The following is a 22491-nucleotide window of genomic DNA, read 5'->3' as shown; positions in this document are numbered from 1 at the left end:
GTCGTTTTTTTCTGCTTCGTGTAAATCTGATGAGTCATTTCCAACTGATTTTTACAGTGTGTTCCTATGTCGTTCTGTTACACCACTGTCCCAGGTTAGTGGAAGGGTTGAGCGCTCACATTCTTTATTCGCCTGTCTCAAGTCAGGAACCAGTATTTCAGTGGTTGCTGTCTGTCATATATGTTAATCGTTTATGGTTTCGTCATATATCAGACCGTTGCTTTTTTTTTTCATATAAATTGTTTCACCTTTTGTAATGTCTGGGTCTTTTATAGAGGACTTTACAGTATGGGTTTTGCTCATTGTCGAAGGCCGTTCGGTGTCCCATAGTTTCTAACATCAACGTCATTTGGACTTAAGTGGAAAGTTGTCTCATTGCCAATCTCCTTATTTTATATTCCACTGCAGCAACTGTAAATTGAGTATACAACCCAAAGTTGATAAGACATCGCTGCAATTGTTCTTCAAATCAGGATTTACCTTACAGAGTATTGCTGCTAACGAGGAAGCTACTGATCCAATATTTATTAATGGTAAAGAAATTATCCTTTCGGAAGTCTTAAAGACGTCATCATGACTTCTTCGATCGTTACGGAATATATATGCCACAAATGACCCCTTACAAATCTATTTGATGTATAGCTTTACCCCGTTCTCCTTTCCTCGTCCAGGACTTGTCAGTGATATTCTACTTATTAGCAGATTTTCACTTGAGTTGTCATATGCAACACGAATAGTGTCACTATTGATGCAGTAGAGCTCACTGTTTGTGGGTTTCGTGTTGGTCACTTTAGTTTCTGTGCAATGTTTTGTTAACTGTTGATTGTCTTTTCCTTTCCCAGCGTGACTATATAGTGTCGTCTGTCTTTGTTTAACTACAGATTTTTTATTTCCCCTTTGTATCTTATGCCCTTTTTTAGTCCAATAAAAATGGAAAGGGCACTTGAAAATATGTACTAGTACACAAGGCATTACACACATTTAACTATTGGTTCATTTTAACAGAAGATGACTTAAAGAAGACACATGCATATAAACTAACTTAAATATCAACAACTTAATATCATTTTTAAACACTTTTAGTCCTATTTACTAATGAAAGAAGAACTGAATAGATGAATGATTTTATTAGATAATACACTGGTAAATAATTTCAGTCCATAACAATAGTTTTAGGAAAAAAACCTCCCAGATTGTAGAATACATTTGGAAACAGTAATGTACGGTCTCAAAGCATAACAGAGAATAACAAATTGAATATTTATAGTATTATTACCACACGATTATACAAATTGTGAATGGAATGAGCTGATTTGATTTTATAAACGTATTGAATCTGTTGTCATCTGTACATTAAAACAAAGTCTTATAATTTTAATAGTTTCTCATTCTAAGAATCTACATATTCCAGCAAAACATCTACCAGTTGTATAATCTCTTGCTACAGCTTTAAACTCTGTTCCATCACAGGACATACCGACTTTAAGCATGGTGTCGTCATTAATGTTTGACATTTTTATACGTATAGTTCCTATTTTTCTGCAGTGAGCATCAGAAACAACTGCTGGTGGTACATTGCTGTCTGATGCATACACCTCGATTATCACCTTTTCTTGTCCAGAACTGACAGGAACATCATACTCAGCAATGACGTCATTTACCTTAATTGGGTCTAATTTCTTAATAAAAGCGTGGAACTCTGGTTCAGTATCTGTTTGTTCCGCAAGTGATCCATTAAACGACTCGACAAGGTCCAGTTCGGAATTGATTGCAATTCCGTAGTGATATCGTGCTAATCTTCTTGCAATGGGTGTATTCATGTGACCCATTATAACAGCCCCCTTTATCACAGTTGTTTCCGGGTCAGGTGGATATATTATTTTTAGATCAGAAAACATGTCTTTTAAGGTTTTTTGTAATAGGGTGCACGACGAGTAACCACCAACCATTATAAGACTAGATACATCTTCTGTTTCCTTCTTGCTTAGCAAATCTTTTATATTTTTACAAAGTGTATCGATACATTCTTTGAATATGGCGTTTACCATTTTCTTATCGATTTGCAATCTGCCTTTCACGATTTTAACGGAATCTTTATTTTTCTCATAAACAAGGTCAGCATTCAACTTTTTAGCTTCTTCAAATAATGTATCAGGAATTTCAACATGAAATCGTTCATCAAAGTCATAGTTTTTCTTCTCTTCTTCTACTGCACGTATCATTTGTAAATAATCGTCTCCATGTTCTTTCATAAAGTTTTGGACTACAGCATTCCCAAAAAAATCATAGATCACGATCCATATTTTATGATTGATCATATTACCACCCCAAGGACCACCAGAAGCGTTGTATATTTCTTTAAGTTGTCCAGAGTCTAAAACTTCATTAGCAGTTATATCCACTGCTCCACCTATAAAATATATTAAATAAGTCATTTCTTTTTATGTAATTATTCAATTATGACATGCTATCTAATTTCAATTCATTGCCTAGAAAGAGATATTCTGACCAACATTGTCGACATAAAGAAATTTGTAGAATTATTCATGTCCCATTAACATGTTATTGTCCTGAATATGCATAAAACTTTAGCAGTCACTAATCAATCAAATTAATCAATCTATATCGTGCTACTTCAAATTTAGAGAAGATGTTTTAAAATTGAAGTATCAGACTCAAGAATGATCTCCGACTCAAACTCACATTTTTTTTTCATTGGATCGAAATAAAGATAGAGAATTAAAAATAATATCTTTCATATATATAAGTACTAACAAGTTAGCTGAGAATCGTTGGTTATGTAATCTTAATAAAGATAGTAATAAATTGACGGATTCCAAAGATTATGAGAGAAAACAACTCAGTTTTGATCTCATGCAATTATTTAAGTAAAAAATATACGACATCTGAATTTTTCTTTCCTTCAAAAGTTCATTTTTTAATCAATGAATGGAGCTTTTGAAATAATCTTTTTTTGAGAGAGATATTAAAACAACTCATTCAAAGAAATAATTTACATCAAAGTCATATCACATAAAATGTGTCAATACTTTGAAATGAATTTAAGAAATTTCCAACTAACCTTTCATTTTTTATCAAAATGTTTTGTTTTGAGAGGTCATCTTTTTTTTTTACATCAACAGAACATTTCAAAAGACCTTATTTAACGATATCAACAAACATGGTTTGGTACGAATTTGTAACAGTATGTGATAACAATACCTCCTAGATCAACAATGAGAAATCTTGATCCCGATGAAAACACATGCGTTCCCTTGGTTCCCTTCAATTTCTTTTCGGTTTCTAAATATTTACAACAAATTGCAGCAGCTTCTGGTTCTAATACTAGTGTGATGCTCTTTCTATCTATGCCACTCTGAAAAAATATACATTTGATTTTGAAACCCACACCGGTATACTTATGTTAGGATATACCCAAAATGTCTGCTCCCAATGGTAAACGAATACTAAGTAAATCTGCAATAAACCGATGTCATGTTACCATTCTTTACCTCGGCGCGGGTATGCTATAGATAGATCCAAACAAACTTATAAATCTGTGTAGATCCCATACAGTGAACTTAAGTGATGTAAAGTCTTTGTGTCCTATTCCCGAGTGTGCAATTTTTACCGTGTGCGGATTCGCATAGCGGAAGATTCGTGTATAGCATGATACGCCAACCCTGTTGACGCACCTTAACAAAAGAAATAACAGAGCAAAACACAATATTTACCCTATGTGCTTACCAGTAAAATAGAATATATAAAAATATGCATACATGTTATAATGAACAACAAAAGTATAAGTAATTGAAGTTTGAAGGTTTTTGTACCTCTTCTGCTGCTTCAAGCATAAATTGTCTGGCTGATTCATTCCACATTGCTGGACATGTCAATACCCATCTCACATCGTAATCTTTTAATGAACTATCTTTGTCATAAATTTTCTCGACTACCATATCATATATGTACTCAATACATAGTGCAAACACATAATCTGCTTTCATAGACTTTCCACCCAAGTCTTTAAACTTCAACAATTTTGACAAACTCTGAAAGTACATAGCCACATACTTATGAAAATACGGAACCATTAGCATAAGGTCTATTCTCCTATGACCTACTAGGTTTTAAATAATACAGAAAAGACAATGACACAATTAGGAATATTAAAATCAACAAAAACATTTTGTTTCGTCAAAAGCACTTGGAAATATTCAAATTTAAGAAAACTAAGCAAACTTATCATTCCATGACTTAACTTAATAATGACAATATAATTTCAAACTTAATAATGACAATATAATTTCAAACTTAATAATGACAATATAATTTCGAGTACCCGGTATATAACTATATAAGAAATGCAAGTCAATAGTACCTTATTATTATAAAGCTGCATTTTGAAATTTCGAAATAGATACCAATCGTTCGCACCATCCGGGTCCTCTTGTTGTAACTGTGTTAATTTCTCTTCTGCTTTTGAACCAAATGAGTCAAACTGACCTTCCTGGTTAAGTAGTAGAATAGTTGGTTCTTTATAGCTTTCACCAAGTGTCACAATATGTATATCCAATGGATCTTTTTTATACTCAGATTTAAATGAAAAGGCACAGCATGTATAACTAGATCCAAAATCAATAGCTGCCACTACTTGAAAATTTCTCCTAAGTAAATCAAAAAAAAAATGTAAGTGAAAAATCGTGACAAATTTAGTTTTTGATGCAAGGATGTTCATTTTGGAGTAATCGGTAAACATACATGAACTTACAAAGGTTGATATCCCACTATATAAACGCATCTATCTGTTTTGTGCTAAATAGAACTATTACCATACCTTAATGAAAAATATTTATATTTTAATGCCTACTCTTTTTCTAATCATGATTAGTACTAAACAAAAGATTTTCATCTTGCATGATTGAAATGAACGGTGTGATATGAGATCCAAATTGGCGATTTGACTAGTCGAAAAAAACATCCATTTGCAAAACATTTTGAAAACTAAGCACACGTAATCTTAAATTTAAACATGTTTAACATTATTCAAGGTGACTTATAGGTCCACTGGGCCGGGTGTATTCATATCTCTCGTATATTATATCTTTACAATTTGTACATATTTACACATGTCGCTATAATTAATGATTTACTTACTTAACTTACATAATCATTTATAACATTTTGTTTGAATCAATTTTTATTTACAGACCATATACCTTGAAAGTACTATATGATTGGCCGAATAATGAACATGAGATAATTAAATAATAATAAAAAAAAAGTAATAATAATAGTTTAAAATAAATAGATATCTTCTATACTACTCTTTAGGAATGAGATTGTAACAGCTTCTTTTCCCATTTATAATTTTTGTAGATAGATAGATCTTTATTCTCATTAACTAAATGACATAGTTACAGAGATGAAAATATAAACAAAATACAACATATTTTGCATGTGTGAAATATACATAAATAAATGTAATTTAACCAGGAGGACAGACTTTCACTGATATATAGTTTATAAATCTACACAACTTTTCTAGTAAGACAATATTGACTGTAGTGAATACATTTTTAAATTTAAGAATATTAACATTTGTACAACAATAGTGTGGTAAATATTTATATCGTTCTTTTTTGAAAAAAGGACAAGACATTACATAATGGAATTCATCGCCGATGTCAGTAGATTCACAAAGGTGGCATAGTTTCTCGGGTCTTTGAACATTTTGCCACCTCCCTGTCTCCACTGGCAAACGGTGATTGCCACATCTAAATTTGCATAGTTTCAGTGCATTATTTAACGATAAAATTGAAATATAATTTTCAAATTTAAGTTCTGTTTTGAATAATTTATAACATAGACCTTTTGATGATTGATTTACATTTGCTAGCCATTCTTGTCTAAACTGATCTTTTAACTTTTGTTCAATGCTTAATACAATCCATTTTTTTGAGATACAATCTTGATTTTGCCATATGTTTGACATTCCACAATTATCAAAAATACTTTTGATACATAACAACCATTTGTTTTCAATTCCATACTTATTAAAATTAATATATATCAACTTATATAACATTGACGAAATCTTGTTATCAAGTGTGTTATCAAGAAGGTTACACCAAAATTTTATCATCCGTAATTTAACGTATAAAGAAATAGGATATCTTCCCAATTCCCCGTAAACCATAAAATTTGGAGTCGATCTTTTTAACCGTAAAACATGTTTACAAAAACTCAAATGTACCCTTTCCAAAATGTCAAGATTTTCGTATCCCCAGATTTCGGCCCCATATAAAAGTATAGGTAAAACAGCTTTATCAGACATATCGAGCTGGCATTCTATAGATAGATGGTTAGATCTACACTTCTTAAAAACACAATACATAGCTCTAGTAGCTTGATCTTTAAGATATTTTCTAGTTGCAAAAAAAAAAAAGCATTTCTAGAGAATATAACACCAAGGTATTTATACTTCTTAACAATTTCTATCTCTTCGTTATTAATATAAAACTTCAAATTATTCTGTGGTCTACCTTTTGAAAATATCATTACCTTTGTCTTGTTAACATTAATTTTAAGTTTCCACTTTTCACAATATTGAGAAAAACTATTTAAAAGTAATTGCAGATCTGTGCTTGTCTCAGCGAGTAAAATCGAATCGTCAGCATACAATAAGACAAATATCTTAAAATAAATATCCAGTTCATCTCCTTTATCAGAAGTAATTGAATGCATACCTTTTAAATCGCTATTTTCTAAAAATCCATGAAGATCATTTAAATATAAAGAAAATAATAAAGGAGAAAGATTTTCTCCTTGGCGGACTCCAATATCACTTACAAACATGTCAGATGCTTCATTATTATGTACAACTCTTGATTTAACATCTTTATACAAATTTTCTACAATTCTAAGAAATTTACCAGTTATCTTATTTAAAACAAGCTTATACAGAAGTGAGTTTCTTTGAACAAAGTCGAAGGCTTTTTCAAAGTCAACGAATACACAATGTAATTTTTTTCGTTTGACACATAGCAACTCGAAGAGTGCATATAATGAAAAAATATGATCGTTGGTAGAGTAGCCCTGTCGGAAGCCTGCTTGGTTTTCGTTCAAGATATTTAGTTCATCAACAAATTCCCCCAATCTATCATTAAGAATAGATGTAAAATCTTACCGAGGCATGACAATAAAGTAATAGGCCTATAATTTTTTGCTTCTAATTGACATCCTTTGTTCTTGAACACTGGTATTATGTTTCCAATAAGCCAGGCCTCCGGCAGAATACCCGTATCAAAAATAAGATTAAACAATTTAGAATATACATCAATCATACTGTCAAGAGAATTTGCAACATATTCATTGATTATTTTATCTTCACCTGGCGATTTGTTGTTTTTCGCCTTTTTAATAGCTTTAATAATTTCGTCATGTGTAATTACACCATTCAGTGTCTCATTTACATGATTTGAGTTCAAATCATTATCGATGACAAACTCGTCTTCAAACTTGTTTTCATTCAATTCTTTAAAAAAATCAAATACAGTTTCAATAGATATATTGCTTTTTTCTCGTTGTCTACCTCTGTTAAAAAGTTTCCAAAATTCTTTGGGATTTTTGGATTTTAATTTTTTCATATTATCAGTTATTTCTTTATTATACTTCTTAATGTTTTCATCCATTACACTTTTAAAGTAATATTCACAGTGTCGTAATCGTTCTTTAAATAAATTTGACCCATAATGTTTATACATTCTTTGTGCCTTTCTCAGTTCTTTCTTTGCCTTTTTACAATCAAAATTATACCATTGTTTATTATGCTTTCTATTACAATTCAGCATATTTCTATTAAAATTATGTGTACCAAATGTTGCTTTTGCAGAATCAATTAAAATATCAGTAATATTTGTAACTACAGTATTTATTTCATATTTTGTTACATTTTCTTGATTACTATAAACAGATAATTTTTGTCACCCTCTATGTTATTCTTGAAATCATTCACTTGCTCAAATTTCCATTTTCCAATTTTATTTTCTTCTTCGTAGGATAACTCTGTAGTGTGTAGTTCAAATGAAGGGTTCACCATATTAATAGATAGTTTCATAGGTGACTGAACATCAGAAAAAAGTTTAGAAAATTCGAGAACTTCAAAATTCGATACGCATCTTAAAAAGTGTGAAGTACAAACAATATAATCTATAACACTATTATTTCTACTGGAAGGTCGACCAATAACATCTTGACCAACTCTACCGTTTAAAATAAATACTTTGTTATTTTTACAAAATTCAAGAAACTTTCTACCATAACAATTTACAACTTTGTCTGGATTATTTCTTGTTCTTGATATATTTAAATCGTCTAACATATATACATCAGTATAATCAGATTGATCAGTAAGGTTGTCAATAACAAAATCATCTATATCATCTTCATCATAAAAATCGGACAAATTTGCTGTTCGACTGTTAAAGTCTCCAACCAAAATAATAAAATCAGATTTTTCAGAAAATCTCTAAAGTTCAAGTTCTATCTCATTAAAAGCTTCTTCAGATGTATAATTTGTATTTACTGGAGGTATGTAAACTATACCAATAAAAACGTTTTCAGGTAAATTTAAAACTTTCTTATCAATAGTAAACCAATAAACAAATTTGCATTCAGTTTCAATAGGTTTAATATATTTTTCTAAATACTTCCGGTAACCCAATGCAATACCACCAGATCTATGGTTAGAAAGTTTGTGTCTATTTTTAAAACTAAAAATAAATTCATCACAATTAAGTCGCAATCATCTAGTTTAGTTTCTGTAAGACAGATAATATCATGATAACACAATAGGGATTTAAATTCAGGGTAAAGTAATCTATTTTTAATACCACATACGTTTAAACATAACAGGTTAATAATATTGTCAGTTTTATTTACAGTTAAATTCGAATCACAAAGGTGAAAGTCACAGGTATCGGTTGACTGGTCACTTCGTTCTGTATCTTTGCCTCCAGGGTTGTCCTAATATTGTTTTTGGAAACGTCTCCCGTTGTTTTTTCTTTGAGTTGATTTTGGGCGAGCGCCTTCATCATCGTAGTTTCGTCTCGGTTATTGTCTTGACACTCCAGAGTTTTGCTGATCGGTTTTCTCTGGTGGAAAAAATTCAACTCCATCTATGAAGAGGCGATCCCTCCTAAAGAATGCCTTTTTACTCTGTCTTCGTGCTTCTTGGAAGAATGGCCATAACGATTTTCGTCTGTCATTAATTTCTTTAGGAAACTGCTCACTAATGCCGAAACCAGTACCTCTCAACTCTTTTGCGGCTTTTCGAACAAACTCGCGTTCTTTAAAGTTTCTGAATCTACAGACAATTGGCTTTGTTGCAAATTTAACTGAGCCATCTTTGTTTCTCTCAATATATTCCTTCCCAAAACGGTGAGCACGTTCGTATTCCGCGAGTCTGTTAAGTTTGAGTTGATCGACCATAAAGTTTTCAATGATTTTTTCCGTTTGTTCCGTTTGTTCGTCTTTATCATGAAGCGGTATTCCAGTGAAAATCAGATTCTCCCGCATTGATCTTGTTTGGAGATCTATGTGCCGATCATATAAGTCATCTAGATCTTGTTGTAGTCGGAAGATTGTGTTATTAGTGGAATCTTTTTCGGATCGAATTTCATTAAAAGCACTTCTAACCTCCTTAACATCATTTTTATTATGTTCAAATTGTTCGTTCACAAAGTTCATGCTCTTTTCGACCTCATCGACTCTTTTGGATACATTTTCGACTGTTTTCACTAAGGTTTGGACAGTTTTATCAAACGAATTTAATTTTTTAGACAGTTCATCTATAACAGACATTTTGTCGCAAATTTCGATAACTTTCTGGGTAAGTATATCAAGTTTATTGTTTGCATCTATAGCAGGATTCATCATTGGTTGTAAATTGTGTGGGGTACTTGTGTAAAACCCAGCAGCTGGTAGTGTTGGCGAAAGTTGAGTGAAATTTGGATTTGGAATCGGCTGCTGCGATGGAGCATACTGTTGAAACTGTGATCTGTTTTGTTGGATCATGGGGGAATCATAAACTGGAACGTTAAACGTATCCATATTCACAGTTTTAATTACATTACTAGCGGTTTTATTTTGGCTTGCATTGTTTTTGTTTACATTCGATATAGGCGTGTGAGTAGATTTCAGTGTCTTTTTATTTGGTTTCTCACCACTTACATATTGAACACTCGTGTTTTTCCTTTTCTTTGAATTTTTGGCTTTCTTTTTTGGACTCATATAGAAATTTCACAGTTCCTTTCACATAAATCACTTAAATTGTTCAACTTGACTTCCGTTTTAGTCCATATTATTCCATTTTTTAACATAAATTTTCAAGAGCGAAAAAAAAGTCGACATTTTTGTATATACTACCCAAGTTACAATCTCGATCTCTTATTGATGATATAATTTCCTATATGTACAAAATTAATTTTCCAATCAAGTGTCCCAATTCTAACTACTAATACAATTTTGAAGATAATTTTGTATTAATATAAACAGAGACATATAATACAGTATGTCTCTGATATAAACAAATTATTATTTTTATTTTTATACAGTTCAAAATACTTTGTACCTTTCATCCCTTATTTTCATAAATAAAATATATTTATATGCATAATCAATTTAAATAAAACGTTTAAAACATTTACCAGAAAAAATAAATACATTGATGCTGAATACATTAAAAGCAGCAAAAACGAAGAATACAAAGATATACGTATCCAATCTTATTTTCAAATCGTACTTTCATACTTGTACTTTTTTTTTGCCTAATTAAACTTTGACTTCTTTCTACAACTGCCGCGCATGTAGTCTTTTTGTAGACTAAAACCACAATTTTGAAATAACATAGCAGATTTGATTAAATTTAAAATGATGCATCTTTAAGAAAGAAATTCCTTTAAAAATAACTAAAAGGTCATTTTAACATATTGTAAACATGATATGATAATCCACAGGTCTTTAAGGTAGATGTGATTGAAGCAAATGACACTTTAGATATTTTCACATTTACATATTTGTACCTCTTGCTTTCAATCATAAGTCTTCGGAATTGTGCTGTAACTTGTTCCTGTGACATTACGGTTTTGACAACTCCTTTCAACGACGTAAACTTTCTTTCGAAATTCGTTTCTTCTGAAAAATACTTTCTTATCACTGAAAATGACTTGTTAATATCAATGTGAAAAAAAAATAACCAAACATGTGCACATTCGTGTTTGGACGGGTCAATAGTTCAAATGATTTAACAGTTGCCATCATACCAAGAAATGTATCCTATCACATTTAAAACTATTGTCAAATTTTAAGCAATATTTGTAACACTATAGCAGTACTTATCAAAAGAATTACATAGAAATAATAGAAAGAAAATGGAGAATGGAAGACAAAAATACTTTCTGCAATTTATTAAAAACAAATGTCTGAAAAATAAATTTATCAACGAAACAAGTAATGCAACACATATCATGCTTACATTTCTAGCAGTATGAAAAATGACAATTTAATCAAAAGTAACGACATTTTCTTGCTTCAACATCAAATGCCATTGTACTTACCTACTACTTTGGCTAAACATAAGCTTAGCCGTTTTGGAATTTGATGAGCAAAGCGGTACATGGAAAACTAAATAAATAAACTATATAATTAACCTTTGGATTTCGAAAGCAAAGAGGTGTGTAGAATATTAATGAAAAATATTGTCATTGAACTCAAAGAATGGAACAGCAAAGATGTAAACAAAATACTTTTGAAGAATTGCATTATTCGGCTGTTCCAACTTTAACCTTTTGATTAACAAATAGGTAAATAGAAAACCTAACGGATCAATAACGCAATACCATTCAATCATCTCTTAAGATTTGAATAGGTGAGATTTGCAGAGAAAGAAAAAAGTAAAATATACGATTGGTTAACATCGAATCAGTTAAAGCGTGTTTTTATGAATTATATTGCTTTTAGTTTCTTAATTATTACTATTTTTTCGATCTTTTTGTATTGCGTGAAAACTTGTTGTTAAAAACATTGTTGGGCAAAAAACTGTTTACTCATAATACGATCCTTCATGTTGCTTGAAGCTTTGTATATATATGAAGGAAAGAAAGGGGAAACATGCATTACGTTAGCCTTTTATTTATTCAGCCAACTACTGTCTATATTTAATAGTTCGCGTGGAGTTAAATACAATACCTTTAGTAACAACCTCCTTATTCTCTTCACCATCTCGTACAGAATCTGTTTCATCCTCCTCTTCTTTCTCTTCCTCCTTTAAGTTTACAATTAGTTTCATTTTTAAATATTATCAAAACTACATAGTTTGCAAAATACAACTATTTCAGTACTCCCTTTCTGTCCTCCTACTGGCCACTGACTCGCTTCTAAAACCATTATGCATATGTTTTTTTTTTCAAACAATTAATGTTTATACCCCACGCATCAAAACTGCAAAAGGTTTAATGTTCTGAACCATCCGCCCGTCAGCTCGTGTGCATGTCCGTGTGTCAGTCTGTCCGACGTCACTTTGTTGTCATCATAGATGGAGGCTTCATGTCATCAAAAGCACGGACTAGTTCGACGATAAGAAAAATCCGAAAAAGGGACTACTTTGGGAACGGGACTTGTAAAAACATCCCATATAAATTTGGATGAATGTTTCCATTCATCAAAACCGCGTATGAATTCAATAATCAATAATAACTACATTTTTTCTATGAGGCGTACTCTAGTCCGTTTTGTTTTGATTGCTTTGACAGCTTTAGATGAAACTTATCAGACACTAGTAGACAGTTGTGCTTTAAAGCAAATACAGTTTTCAGATAACTGAATTCATAAGGATTCAAACAACTTAATGTTTAACGGTCCATGTATATTTAAGTCCATTCGTTTTTCGTTTTTAGACATCAAAAACGAAAAACAAAACCCTTTTGTTTTTCGTTTTGGTTTTTGAGAAATAAAAATTTTTCATTTTTTGTTTTATGAAATCAATAACGAAAAATGAAAACACATTCGTGTTTCGTTTTTGATATCTCAAAACGAAAAACAAATGGACGCAAATATACACGGCCCGGGATAGCTATGACGCCTGCTAGCCTTCGTTTAGGCTTACTCAGGCCGTCAGACGTCAGAGGAATATCGTACTCAAAGAAATGTTTTAAGGTCAGGTTAGAGTAAATGGGCTATGTCATAGATTTTATTAAAATTTTGCATACAACTTTGGCTCGTTAAACTTAAACTGAAAATCGAAAAAAATAATGCATTTATCTCTTTTCTTTTCTAAAATATTACTGATTGAGTTTCTTCTAAAATAGGTGAACATTTGTAAAGAAAGCACATCAAGTACATTTAATATTATAATGATATGTTATATTTAATATACCATATTATATAGACAGTAATGAAAAAAGCATATTAATCTGGCTTCTTCATGAAAAAAAATTATAATATTTTGCTTTAAAAGATACAAGTGCATTACTCATCTTTATTTCATTTGATAAACTGTTTCATATTTGAAAACCAGAATATAAGAAAGTTTTCTTTAAAAAATTGGTTTTTGGCTTCGGAAGTTTCAGTAATTTTTTTATCAGCTGAACGTAAATTATAATTTTGATTATCAGTAAAATGAAAGTTTTCTCGTAAATAGTAAGGAACCACATCCTTTAGTGATTTAAATACAAGTATTGCCTTTTTGATATTGAATTCGTTTTTTCCACATTCAACCAATTTAAACTTTTAAACAATAAAGTGGAGGATGTCATCATGTCAGCTTCTACTATAACTCTAGCAGATTTCTTTAATAACTTATTAAGTTTATTTATTCCACTTTCATTACAACTACCCCATATATTTCACCAATAATACAAAAATGGCAGAATATAAGCATTAAAATAAATAATACGTATATGCGTAGGCAAATACTTTCGTATCTTTTATGATAAGTTGATTCTATTTGATATTGTACATGACATTTTATCTATTTTCATCATTCTAACTTAGGTTATTGTCGATGTATAAACCAAGAAGTTTTTCACAATCTACAGTCTCTAATCGTTCATCTGAAATATTGATATCTTAATTGTTCCCAGTTGAATAAAGCCACTGATTTGAACCGATAATCATTGATTGACATTTTTTTGGCATTCAGTTGCATACAATTTTGCGAACATCAGTTTTTATAATATAAATATTTAATAATATAAATATCATTTGAAGGTTAGAATTTAACTCATGTACATTATTACATTTACTATGTAAAGCAGAATCATTTGCATATAAATCTATCAATGAATTTTCTCTGTTTAGTGGTAAATCATTGATGTATAAAATATATAACAGAGGGCCAAGGATAGAGCCTTGTGGTACATCAGTTTTTATGTATTTAGTATCGGACATGACATTATTGACATTCACTTGTTAAATTCGTTCAAATAAGTCTGGCTTAAATCAGTCTAGTGCACATTTTGAAACGTTATAATATTCAAGTTTTTTCAATAAAATTACATGATTAACCAGATCAAAAGCTTTCTTTAAATCTAAAAATATAACTCCGTTTGTCTCTCCATTATCTATATTTGTTAACCATTCATTTACTTATTTAGTAAGTGCAGAAGTGCACGAATGTTAAGGTCTGAAGCCTGACTGTGTACTTTTAAGAAGGTCATTACTATCTTAATATATATACAAACTATCAGCGATATGTTGTTCTACGATTTTGGAGATACAAGGCAAAACTGCTATTGGTCTATAATTATCAGGATTACAAGCATCGCCACTTTTAAAAATTGGGCAAACTCTTGAAGTTTTAAATATACTAGGAAATTTTACCACATCTGATGCTTAGTTGAAATAAAAATGTTAAAGCTGGTGCAATGACATCACTGCACATACTCAAAATTGTTGATCCAACACAATCTAACCCAGTTGCTATAGACTTGTCAAGTTTTTTTAAAAAACATTTTTACATCTAAAATACTCATTTCTGGTATAATGAATTGTTCACTGCCCCTTTGTAACTATGTATTGATTTTATATATCTATTGGGTACATAGAAACTTGGACATTCATCATCATTACATAATCTGTTACCACCTATACCTTCAGCAATATTTGTGAAATGCATATGCTATATCAACACCATTTCCAAATACACTGTTTTGATAATCTAAATGCGTAATATTATTATGTGATTTTTGGGGATTTGAACTTTTAGCATACTTCCAAATAGCTTTACTATCTTAACAATTTGAAATAGCATTTTGAATTTAATTTTTCTTTGCCTGTTCTACTAAAAATGAAACCTTTTTACGCCATATTTTATAGTTATACATATCTCCAATTCTATGAAAATAATCTCGTTGGTATAGAGCGCTATACATATTCAGAAGTTAACCACTCTGGTTGTTGAGTATTTTTCACCCCTTTTAATTTTCTTAGGAGCATGCTTGTATAGGGTGTTTAGAAATATATTACACCATAAATTAGCTGCGTCATCAACATCTCCAATCGACTCAATGAGATGAAAAGGAGTATTTGTTAAATTTTCAATAAATCTATATTGATCAAATTGTTTGAACGATCTGTAACATATAGATAAATGCTCCCTTTTTGGGCTGCGTTTTCTTGTTACGTATAGAGGATAGTGGTCACTAGACACTGACAACATAACTATCATTTACTTCTATAATATGGTCTTCATCAGTAGTATAAATATGGTCTATAGTAGTTGCGTAGTTGCACATTTATCTGTTAATCTTGTCGGTTTATATGCAATTTGTTCCTAACAATAAAAATTAATACAGTCTTTAAAATTTTGATTTCCAACAACCGTATTATCTATATGTGAATAGTTTATATTGAAATCTCCTAAAAGTATAATTTCTTTATTTTCTGTTGACGCCTTTTCTATTTCAATATCAAATGAATCAATCCAAGATTGCAACGAACTTGGTGGACGATAAACAATGCATATCAAAACAGACTTGTGTTTGGAAATTTAATTTCAATCCATATAGATTCAATACCACCCATTTCTATATCAATTCTTCTCCCGTGACACACTATTTCTTATGTACGCAACCACACCTCCGCCATCCTTATTAGCGTTTCTATCGTGTAGAAGATTCAACTATTCATATTAACGACCCCTGTAAATTTCATATTAACAAAACGGAAATTTAAGTAGCAATGATATATCACGTTGAAAGAAAATTCTTTGGACATCATTTTAAGAAAATAATAATTTGAAGTCAAAACGGCTCAACTATTTTGCGATATGTACTTGTATTCTATACATGTGTATTTCTCTTTTCCTGATATTTAATTTACTATAAAAGATATATAAATATATTTCATATGCAGTTCCTCAAGCTCTAGTAGAATATAAAATTCTATAAAAATCCGAGAGCGATCGCCCATTTACGTACCTGTTACCTTAAATCGTTATGTTTCCACCCAGGCCTGTATAATAAATAAGGTAAACATCTTCTACATGTATGCTAACAAAAATATACCATCTGTGACACCTAGTCATACCTGGTCAAAAATGCATATATCGTAATAGATCTATTTTCATATAAAGATATCATACATTAGTCGATTCCATATCCATTTTGCTGCACGAATTATATAACGTACTAATCGTCTGTAGCACAAACGAAAGCTATATTTCCATCCACAAATGGCCTGATTTATGATTAAAACAATTATAGACGAAAAACATACATTACATATACAGCAATCTCAAACTGAAATGTGTTTAAGCACAACTGTCTACTAGTATCTGTGTCGCTGTCAAAGCAATCAAAAGAAAATAGACTAAAGCACAACGAATGCAAAATTGTAGTCCTGGATAGCTCTGATACCCGACGCCCTTTCACGCCAAAGTCCTAACACAGGCCGTCAGACGTCAGAGGCCCAAGATAGTCATAACAAAGACAGTCAGACGTCAGAAGCCCAAGATAGTCATAACAAAGACTGTCAGACGTCTAAGGCACAAGATAGTCATAACAAAGACTGTCAGACGTCAGAGGCCCAAGATAGTCATACCAAAGACTGTCAGACGTCAACAGAATCTCGGACAAAAATATTAAATTGTAACTACTGTTTAGAAACTTACATCTGACAGATCATCTTTTGCTCCTGATTTGATTTCTTCAATGATAGCTATCCACTGGTCAGCTTCTTCTTCATTTTCGGCTTTTAAATAAAATAAATCAAAGCTGGGTAGGGTTTAATATACAGTAAACAAGGACAAAATATATGTTTAAATTTATATGAAGAAAGAAGGATCCTTAACATTATGATCATATTCTTTACTTAACATTTCCCCCTTTTCAGTATCTTTTTTTGCACATTCTTTAAATAACAATATTAATTAATTGATTGATTTATTGTGAATCTCGCATCCATTTGCAATCAGTCATGCATATTCAAGACAACATATCGAATAAGTAAATTCTACGAAGTGGTAGATAGGGACAAAGGATGGAGAATTTGGACTGGCAGTGGAAAGTTTATTTTGGATAGTGACAGAACATTAGCTCTGCAAAAGACCACCTACAGGTTTCCAAAAAGAGTTGCTGCAAGGCTTCTTTCGTGTGTAGAGACTGAGAGAGAGTGCCACTCTCCTAACACTAGGCATCGGATTCAACGCCCCTTTCCAACTAGACGTAGTTTCGTATGTATACAGCACGCACAGGTAAGCAATCAAATGTCTTTCTCCAATAAACCCATAAGGATAGAAACAACAAATGATAGGTATTCACAATATTACCATACGTAGATGGATTGAATAAAGGTAACTTACCTCTAAAACTGAACTTCTGACCTTCGTTTGAAATCACCTTAAAACGTTTTTCATCTTTCCTTTCTATTTCTGCAAACTTAAAACAGTATCAAAAAGTTTCACACTGAACAATTAAAAACAAGGTATTGTAATAATACTAATATCTTTATCTAAAGATGGTATCTCATTAGGATTAAACCAAATTTCAATAAGACTCTCTTGATACAACATTAACTACCAGTATCTACTAATACAAACTGCTTAACATTATATATATATACATGACTGTTAAAAAGTATAATGAAATGTAAGAATATTTGAATTCAGAGTAAATCGGTTAAAATATGAAGCGTCATTATAAAGCAAAAAAAAACCAACAAAAAAACATGGTTACTTTCCTTCAATAAACACAGTTCACTCTCTCTAGAAAATACGAAGTTACATTTTGAAACCAAATTGTGCATAAAATATAAGGCGGTGTACATATTCGATATGTGTCTCTTTAGTGCGGTGTACATATTCGATGTGTCTCTTTAGTGCAGTGTACATATTCGATATGTGTCTTTTTAGTGCGGTGTACATATTCGATATGTGTCTCTTTTGTGCGGTGTACATATTCGATATGTGTCTCTTTAGTGCGGTGTACATATTCGATATGCGTTTCTTCAGTGCGGAAGCGTAAAGGTACGGTACATTTAATGTTATATACTACTAGTATATAGCACCTGATAAGAAAAATCCAGCTTTAAAATAATCAAATTTACTTCTTATGTACAAAGGAAAGCAGATCGGTCATATTTTGACTTCATTAACTCGCCGCTTTCGTTAGAGTTAAGTTGGAATGATAATAGCTTACGAAGACTTACGAAGACTGCAAAATGCTATGTTTATTAAACTTCAATACGACGGCAACTAGACAGTGAATTAGAATAAACATGAAAATATAGAGATTACCATATAGTGAAATACCAAATCAGGTCTGTGTTACATTTTTTAGGGTTAGAAACGTAAATCAAGATTTCAATTACAAAGTTACTTACTGATAATTTTATCTGTCCCCTCGGTGGTTCTGTTAGGTCCTCCGGTTCTGTCTAAATGTATAAAGGTTATTTTTGTGAGAAAGAGGGACATAGGTTGAATACAACATAACCGCATATTCATATTTGAAATATTTTTTAATCGAAAACAAATTAACTTAATATATACAAGGCTGTTGGTTTTCTATATATAATTTCTAACTTCTGCCAATCTTCCTAATTATCCTGCAATTAGACAAGAGGTAAAATTTGCTGTATCATTACCTATGGTCTAAAGCTTTTTTGGCGAATCCTTCAACACCGACACTGCCTTGGAATCTTACAAAACATAAATTTTTTTTACTCGATCAGAAGGCCTTATAACAAGTTATACCGTGGTTAATAAGATCTTGTTAAAAATAACATTGAGACTTCATGATCAGCGGGAGAAGTTTTAGTTTTCTTCAATTGTTTCCTGGATAGATTGAACGAGGTGGTATTGTCCATAATTGAATAACTAACGATTCAAAATGCATATTTTAAGCTTTAAGATGATGATATTCATTGGCTTACGTCATATGTATATTTCTTAGTTTGAATGAGAAGGTAAAGAAATTTCCCATTACCTCATAGTACTTCAGACAGCCGTCATTTGTGAGGACCACCCATCTTTGTTGGTATCCACGGAATATTGACGTCCATTTCTTCAAAGTTCCGTTCATCTTACCTATGTAGCATGCGTAAAAGAAAAGTAAACAAATATCAGATGTACCTGAAATGAATTGTAATTTTAGCCGATTAAATCCAGATTCTCCCTAAACGGTTTTAAAAATTTAGAAAGCAAGAACCCAATAACGATACGATCAAAGCCGCAAAAAGGAATATCGAGATGAAACGGTGTCATAGATGCCTGTGCATTTTAATTAGTATAGTAAGCAATGCGAAAATTAGTATAGATTCCACTGTTTCTTCGAAGATTTGCTCTATTCTGTTGGAATTATTTTCTATGAGTCTTTATATATATAAATACAAACAGCAGAGGGTATATTTAAGCTCTGCAGTATAACTCTTTTAGCGACTTAAATTTTACTATTTTAGCGAAGAAATCACCAATGACCGGTTAGAAATCTATTCCTTACTCGTGCGTTATATAAGACAATAAAATGATAAACGTAAAAAAAAAAAAAAACGGAACACTATTAAAATGTCGTGTTCATATTTACAATATAAAGATCTTATTAAAATCTTTCGTTTCTGAACTCAAATATTTTACAAATGATCCATTCTATTTTGATATTTATATTCCAATATATTGCTTATGGGCTATCATAAATTCAAGTGATCGGACTACAATAATTTGACTCTAAAAGAGAATTAACAAAAATATCGAACTCCAATGTAAATTCAATAAAGGGGTCAGTCCATAAAACCTGACAAAATCTAACGTTCGACTATATCAACCAACGGAACGAATGGAAAACAACTGTCATATTCCTGACTTGGTACAGGCATTTTCTAACGAAAATGGTGGATTAAACCTGGTTTTATAGCTAGCTTAACCTCCCACTAGTATGAGAGTTGTTTATAGTTTAATTGCCTCAATTAAACACTTATCTACGGATTTTTTAAAGTTTTTTTGTATAATTCATTCAAGTTTTAAAATGTGTATGTGTTATACACAAAAACGTCGAAAATAATAAAATCAATCTGATTAAAATACACCGGATTGGGTAAACTCTGTAAATTTTATATCAACAAAACTGAAATTTCAGTAGCAAGAACATTATATGTTTAAAGGATTTTTAGAAATAATATATTATCATATACAGTTCAATGCAAGTTCTAGTAGAATACAAAAAAAAAAAAATCCGGCCTATTTACGTACTTGTTACATTATATCGTTAATTTTTCAACCCAGGCCTGTATGAAAAAATGCACATATCTTCTACATGCTAACAAAAATATACCATCTGTATATATTATATATTTTATGTGACACCTAGTCATACCTGGTCAACAATGCATATCGTTTACATTCATTATAATCTGTCGGAAAGATAATAGGTGAACTTACAAGAAATACACTTTTTGTCCAGAACAGGGTCAACGGATTATGTAGTTCGGCCAAACAAAATAGTTTGTGTGTTGAGGGTTTCCTCATTTAAAAATTAGGATAGAAAGGTAAAAAATGTAGGGTCAGCATTTTTTAGAATTTAAAATAGAAATCAGGGAAATCATTAACACACCATTTATTTTTTTAGTTTGGCCTTAATACGATCGATTATGGACTACACTTGTGCACGTGTGTGAATTCGAATGCGCAAGGGAAACAGCTGCAGATTTACTAATAAAGACACATTCTTTTATCATATAGGATTATGAAAAGGGATATACGAGTGAGCAAGGAAAGCGGGAGTGTATCAAGCTTCATTATTAACGATTGTAAATGGTTTGAAGAAAACAATCTGAGAAAAGGGGGGTTTGAACCTAACTCTTGATCCGATACTGCATCACGTTAACAGTTTTATTTAATGAGAACATATAGAACTACGATAAGTTATCTGACCTATATTAGGTTTACCTATCGATTGTATATATAGTAAACTCTAAGTTTATGGAATAAATTACTACCTGGTATAGTCTCAGTTATAGATATATTACTCGCTTACCTTCATAGAGCCGCGCCTACATATACATCAACATCATTATAAAGTTGGCTACAGTTTTCTTAATAATGTACAGATGGAGGAATACTCTGCTTATTGATTACAAGGCGGTTGATATATTTTAAGTCTGTTTCGTCAATACAATCGTTTAAACAACCTAGCTATGCTTATGATAATTATTGATTCAGTGTGTAGTGAACACTTGTAAATTATCCAAGGTCAAAATCAGAGTGTATTGACATTAACAATTTCTATGCTTATCGTTGTGGAACGTATCTATGTTAAATACTCACAATTTGTTATATACATTAATCTTGTTTTGGAGTTTCGGTACATTCTATTGCAACATTTAATAATAATATATGACTAAGAGAAGATTCATTTTTGTTTCTGACGTCCAGTGGCAAACATCTTATTCATATTCTGGTCGAGAATAAATTAACAAGTAATAGCTTTCTAAAAAGCTTGCCATCTCATAGCTGATACAGTTTAAAAATTTTAAAATGTTATAAGCATTACAGTTTCATTCATTCTGAATGGCTTAAACTGTAGTTGGATTACAAAAATAAAACGGCTAATGCAGTTTTAGAGATTTACATATTTCTTTCCTTTTTGTGACTCTCCTTGACGGAATCAAAAAGCGAGACATACGTATGCTGTTTCCGACAGCGGCGGTGTCAACAATGTATTAATTTGTAATTAGGTCTTGTTTATGGTGAACCACTAGTGTTAGGTCAATGATATTTGGTATGCAGTTGTATTAGCATTGGCACATCTCAATCCCATGCAGATTATTTGGCCCGCCCCCTCAGTCATGGTCTATTGACTTTGAAACTTTGCTTAGTTTACATGTATTAGTTTGTGATTAGGTCAGTTTATGGAGAAAAACTAGTGGTAGGTCAATGATATTTGGTATGCATTTGTATAAGCATTGGCACATCTCATTCCCATGAAGATTATTTGGCCCGCC

At 31.4% G+C, this 22491-nt stretch overlaps 1 protein-coding gene across 2 annotated transcripts; it reads right to left on the bottom strand.

Moving 5' to 3' along the window:
* Positions 1 to 1108: 1108 nt before the first annotated feature.
* LOC127709332 (heat shock 70 kDa protein 12A-like) lies at positions 1109 to 21759 on the bottom strand. 2 transcript variants are annotated; one of them, XM_052214794.1, is made up of 11 exons: positions 21525 to 21759; positions 19482 to 19582; positions 18880 to 18930; positions 17861 to 17936; positions 17171 to 17250; positions 12250 to 12325; positions 11085 to 11196; positions 4382 to 4667; positions 3834 to 4052; positions 3223 to 3376; positions 1109 to 2410 (listed from the first exon to the last, which is right to left on the bottom strand). In XM_052214794.1, the coding sequence occupies exons 2-11, from the start codon at positions 19575 to 19577 to the stop codon at positions 1386 to 1388; spliced, it is 2175 nt and encodes a 724-aa protein (XP_052070754.1). In that variant the 5' UTR covers positions 19578 to 19582; positions 21525 to 21759; the 3' UTR covers positions 1109 to 1385. The 2 variants fall into 2 exon arrangements, with proteins under 2 accessions (XP_052070754.1, XP_052070755.1); XM_052214795.1 differs by having other exon boundaries at positions 11085 to 11193.
* Positions 21760 to 22491: the final 732 nt, after the last annotated feature.

Source organism: Mytilus californianus, unplaced genomic scaffold (genome assembly GCF_021869535.1).
Source record: "Mytilus californianus isolate M0D057914Y unplaced genomic scaffold, xbMytCali1.0.p SCAF_7, whole genome shotgun sequence".
Classification (NCBI taxonomy): domain Eukaryota; kingdom Metazoa; phylum Mollusca; class Bivalvia; order Mytilida; family Mytilidae; genus Mytilus; species Mytilus californianus.
Note: the sequence above shows the minus strand (reverse complement) of the source record. Positions and strands in the feature narration are given on the sequence as shown.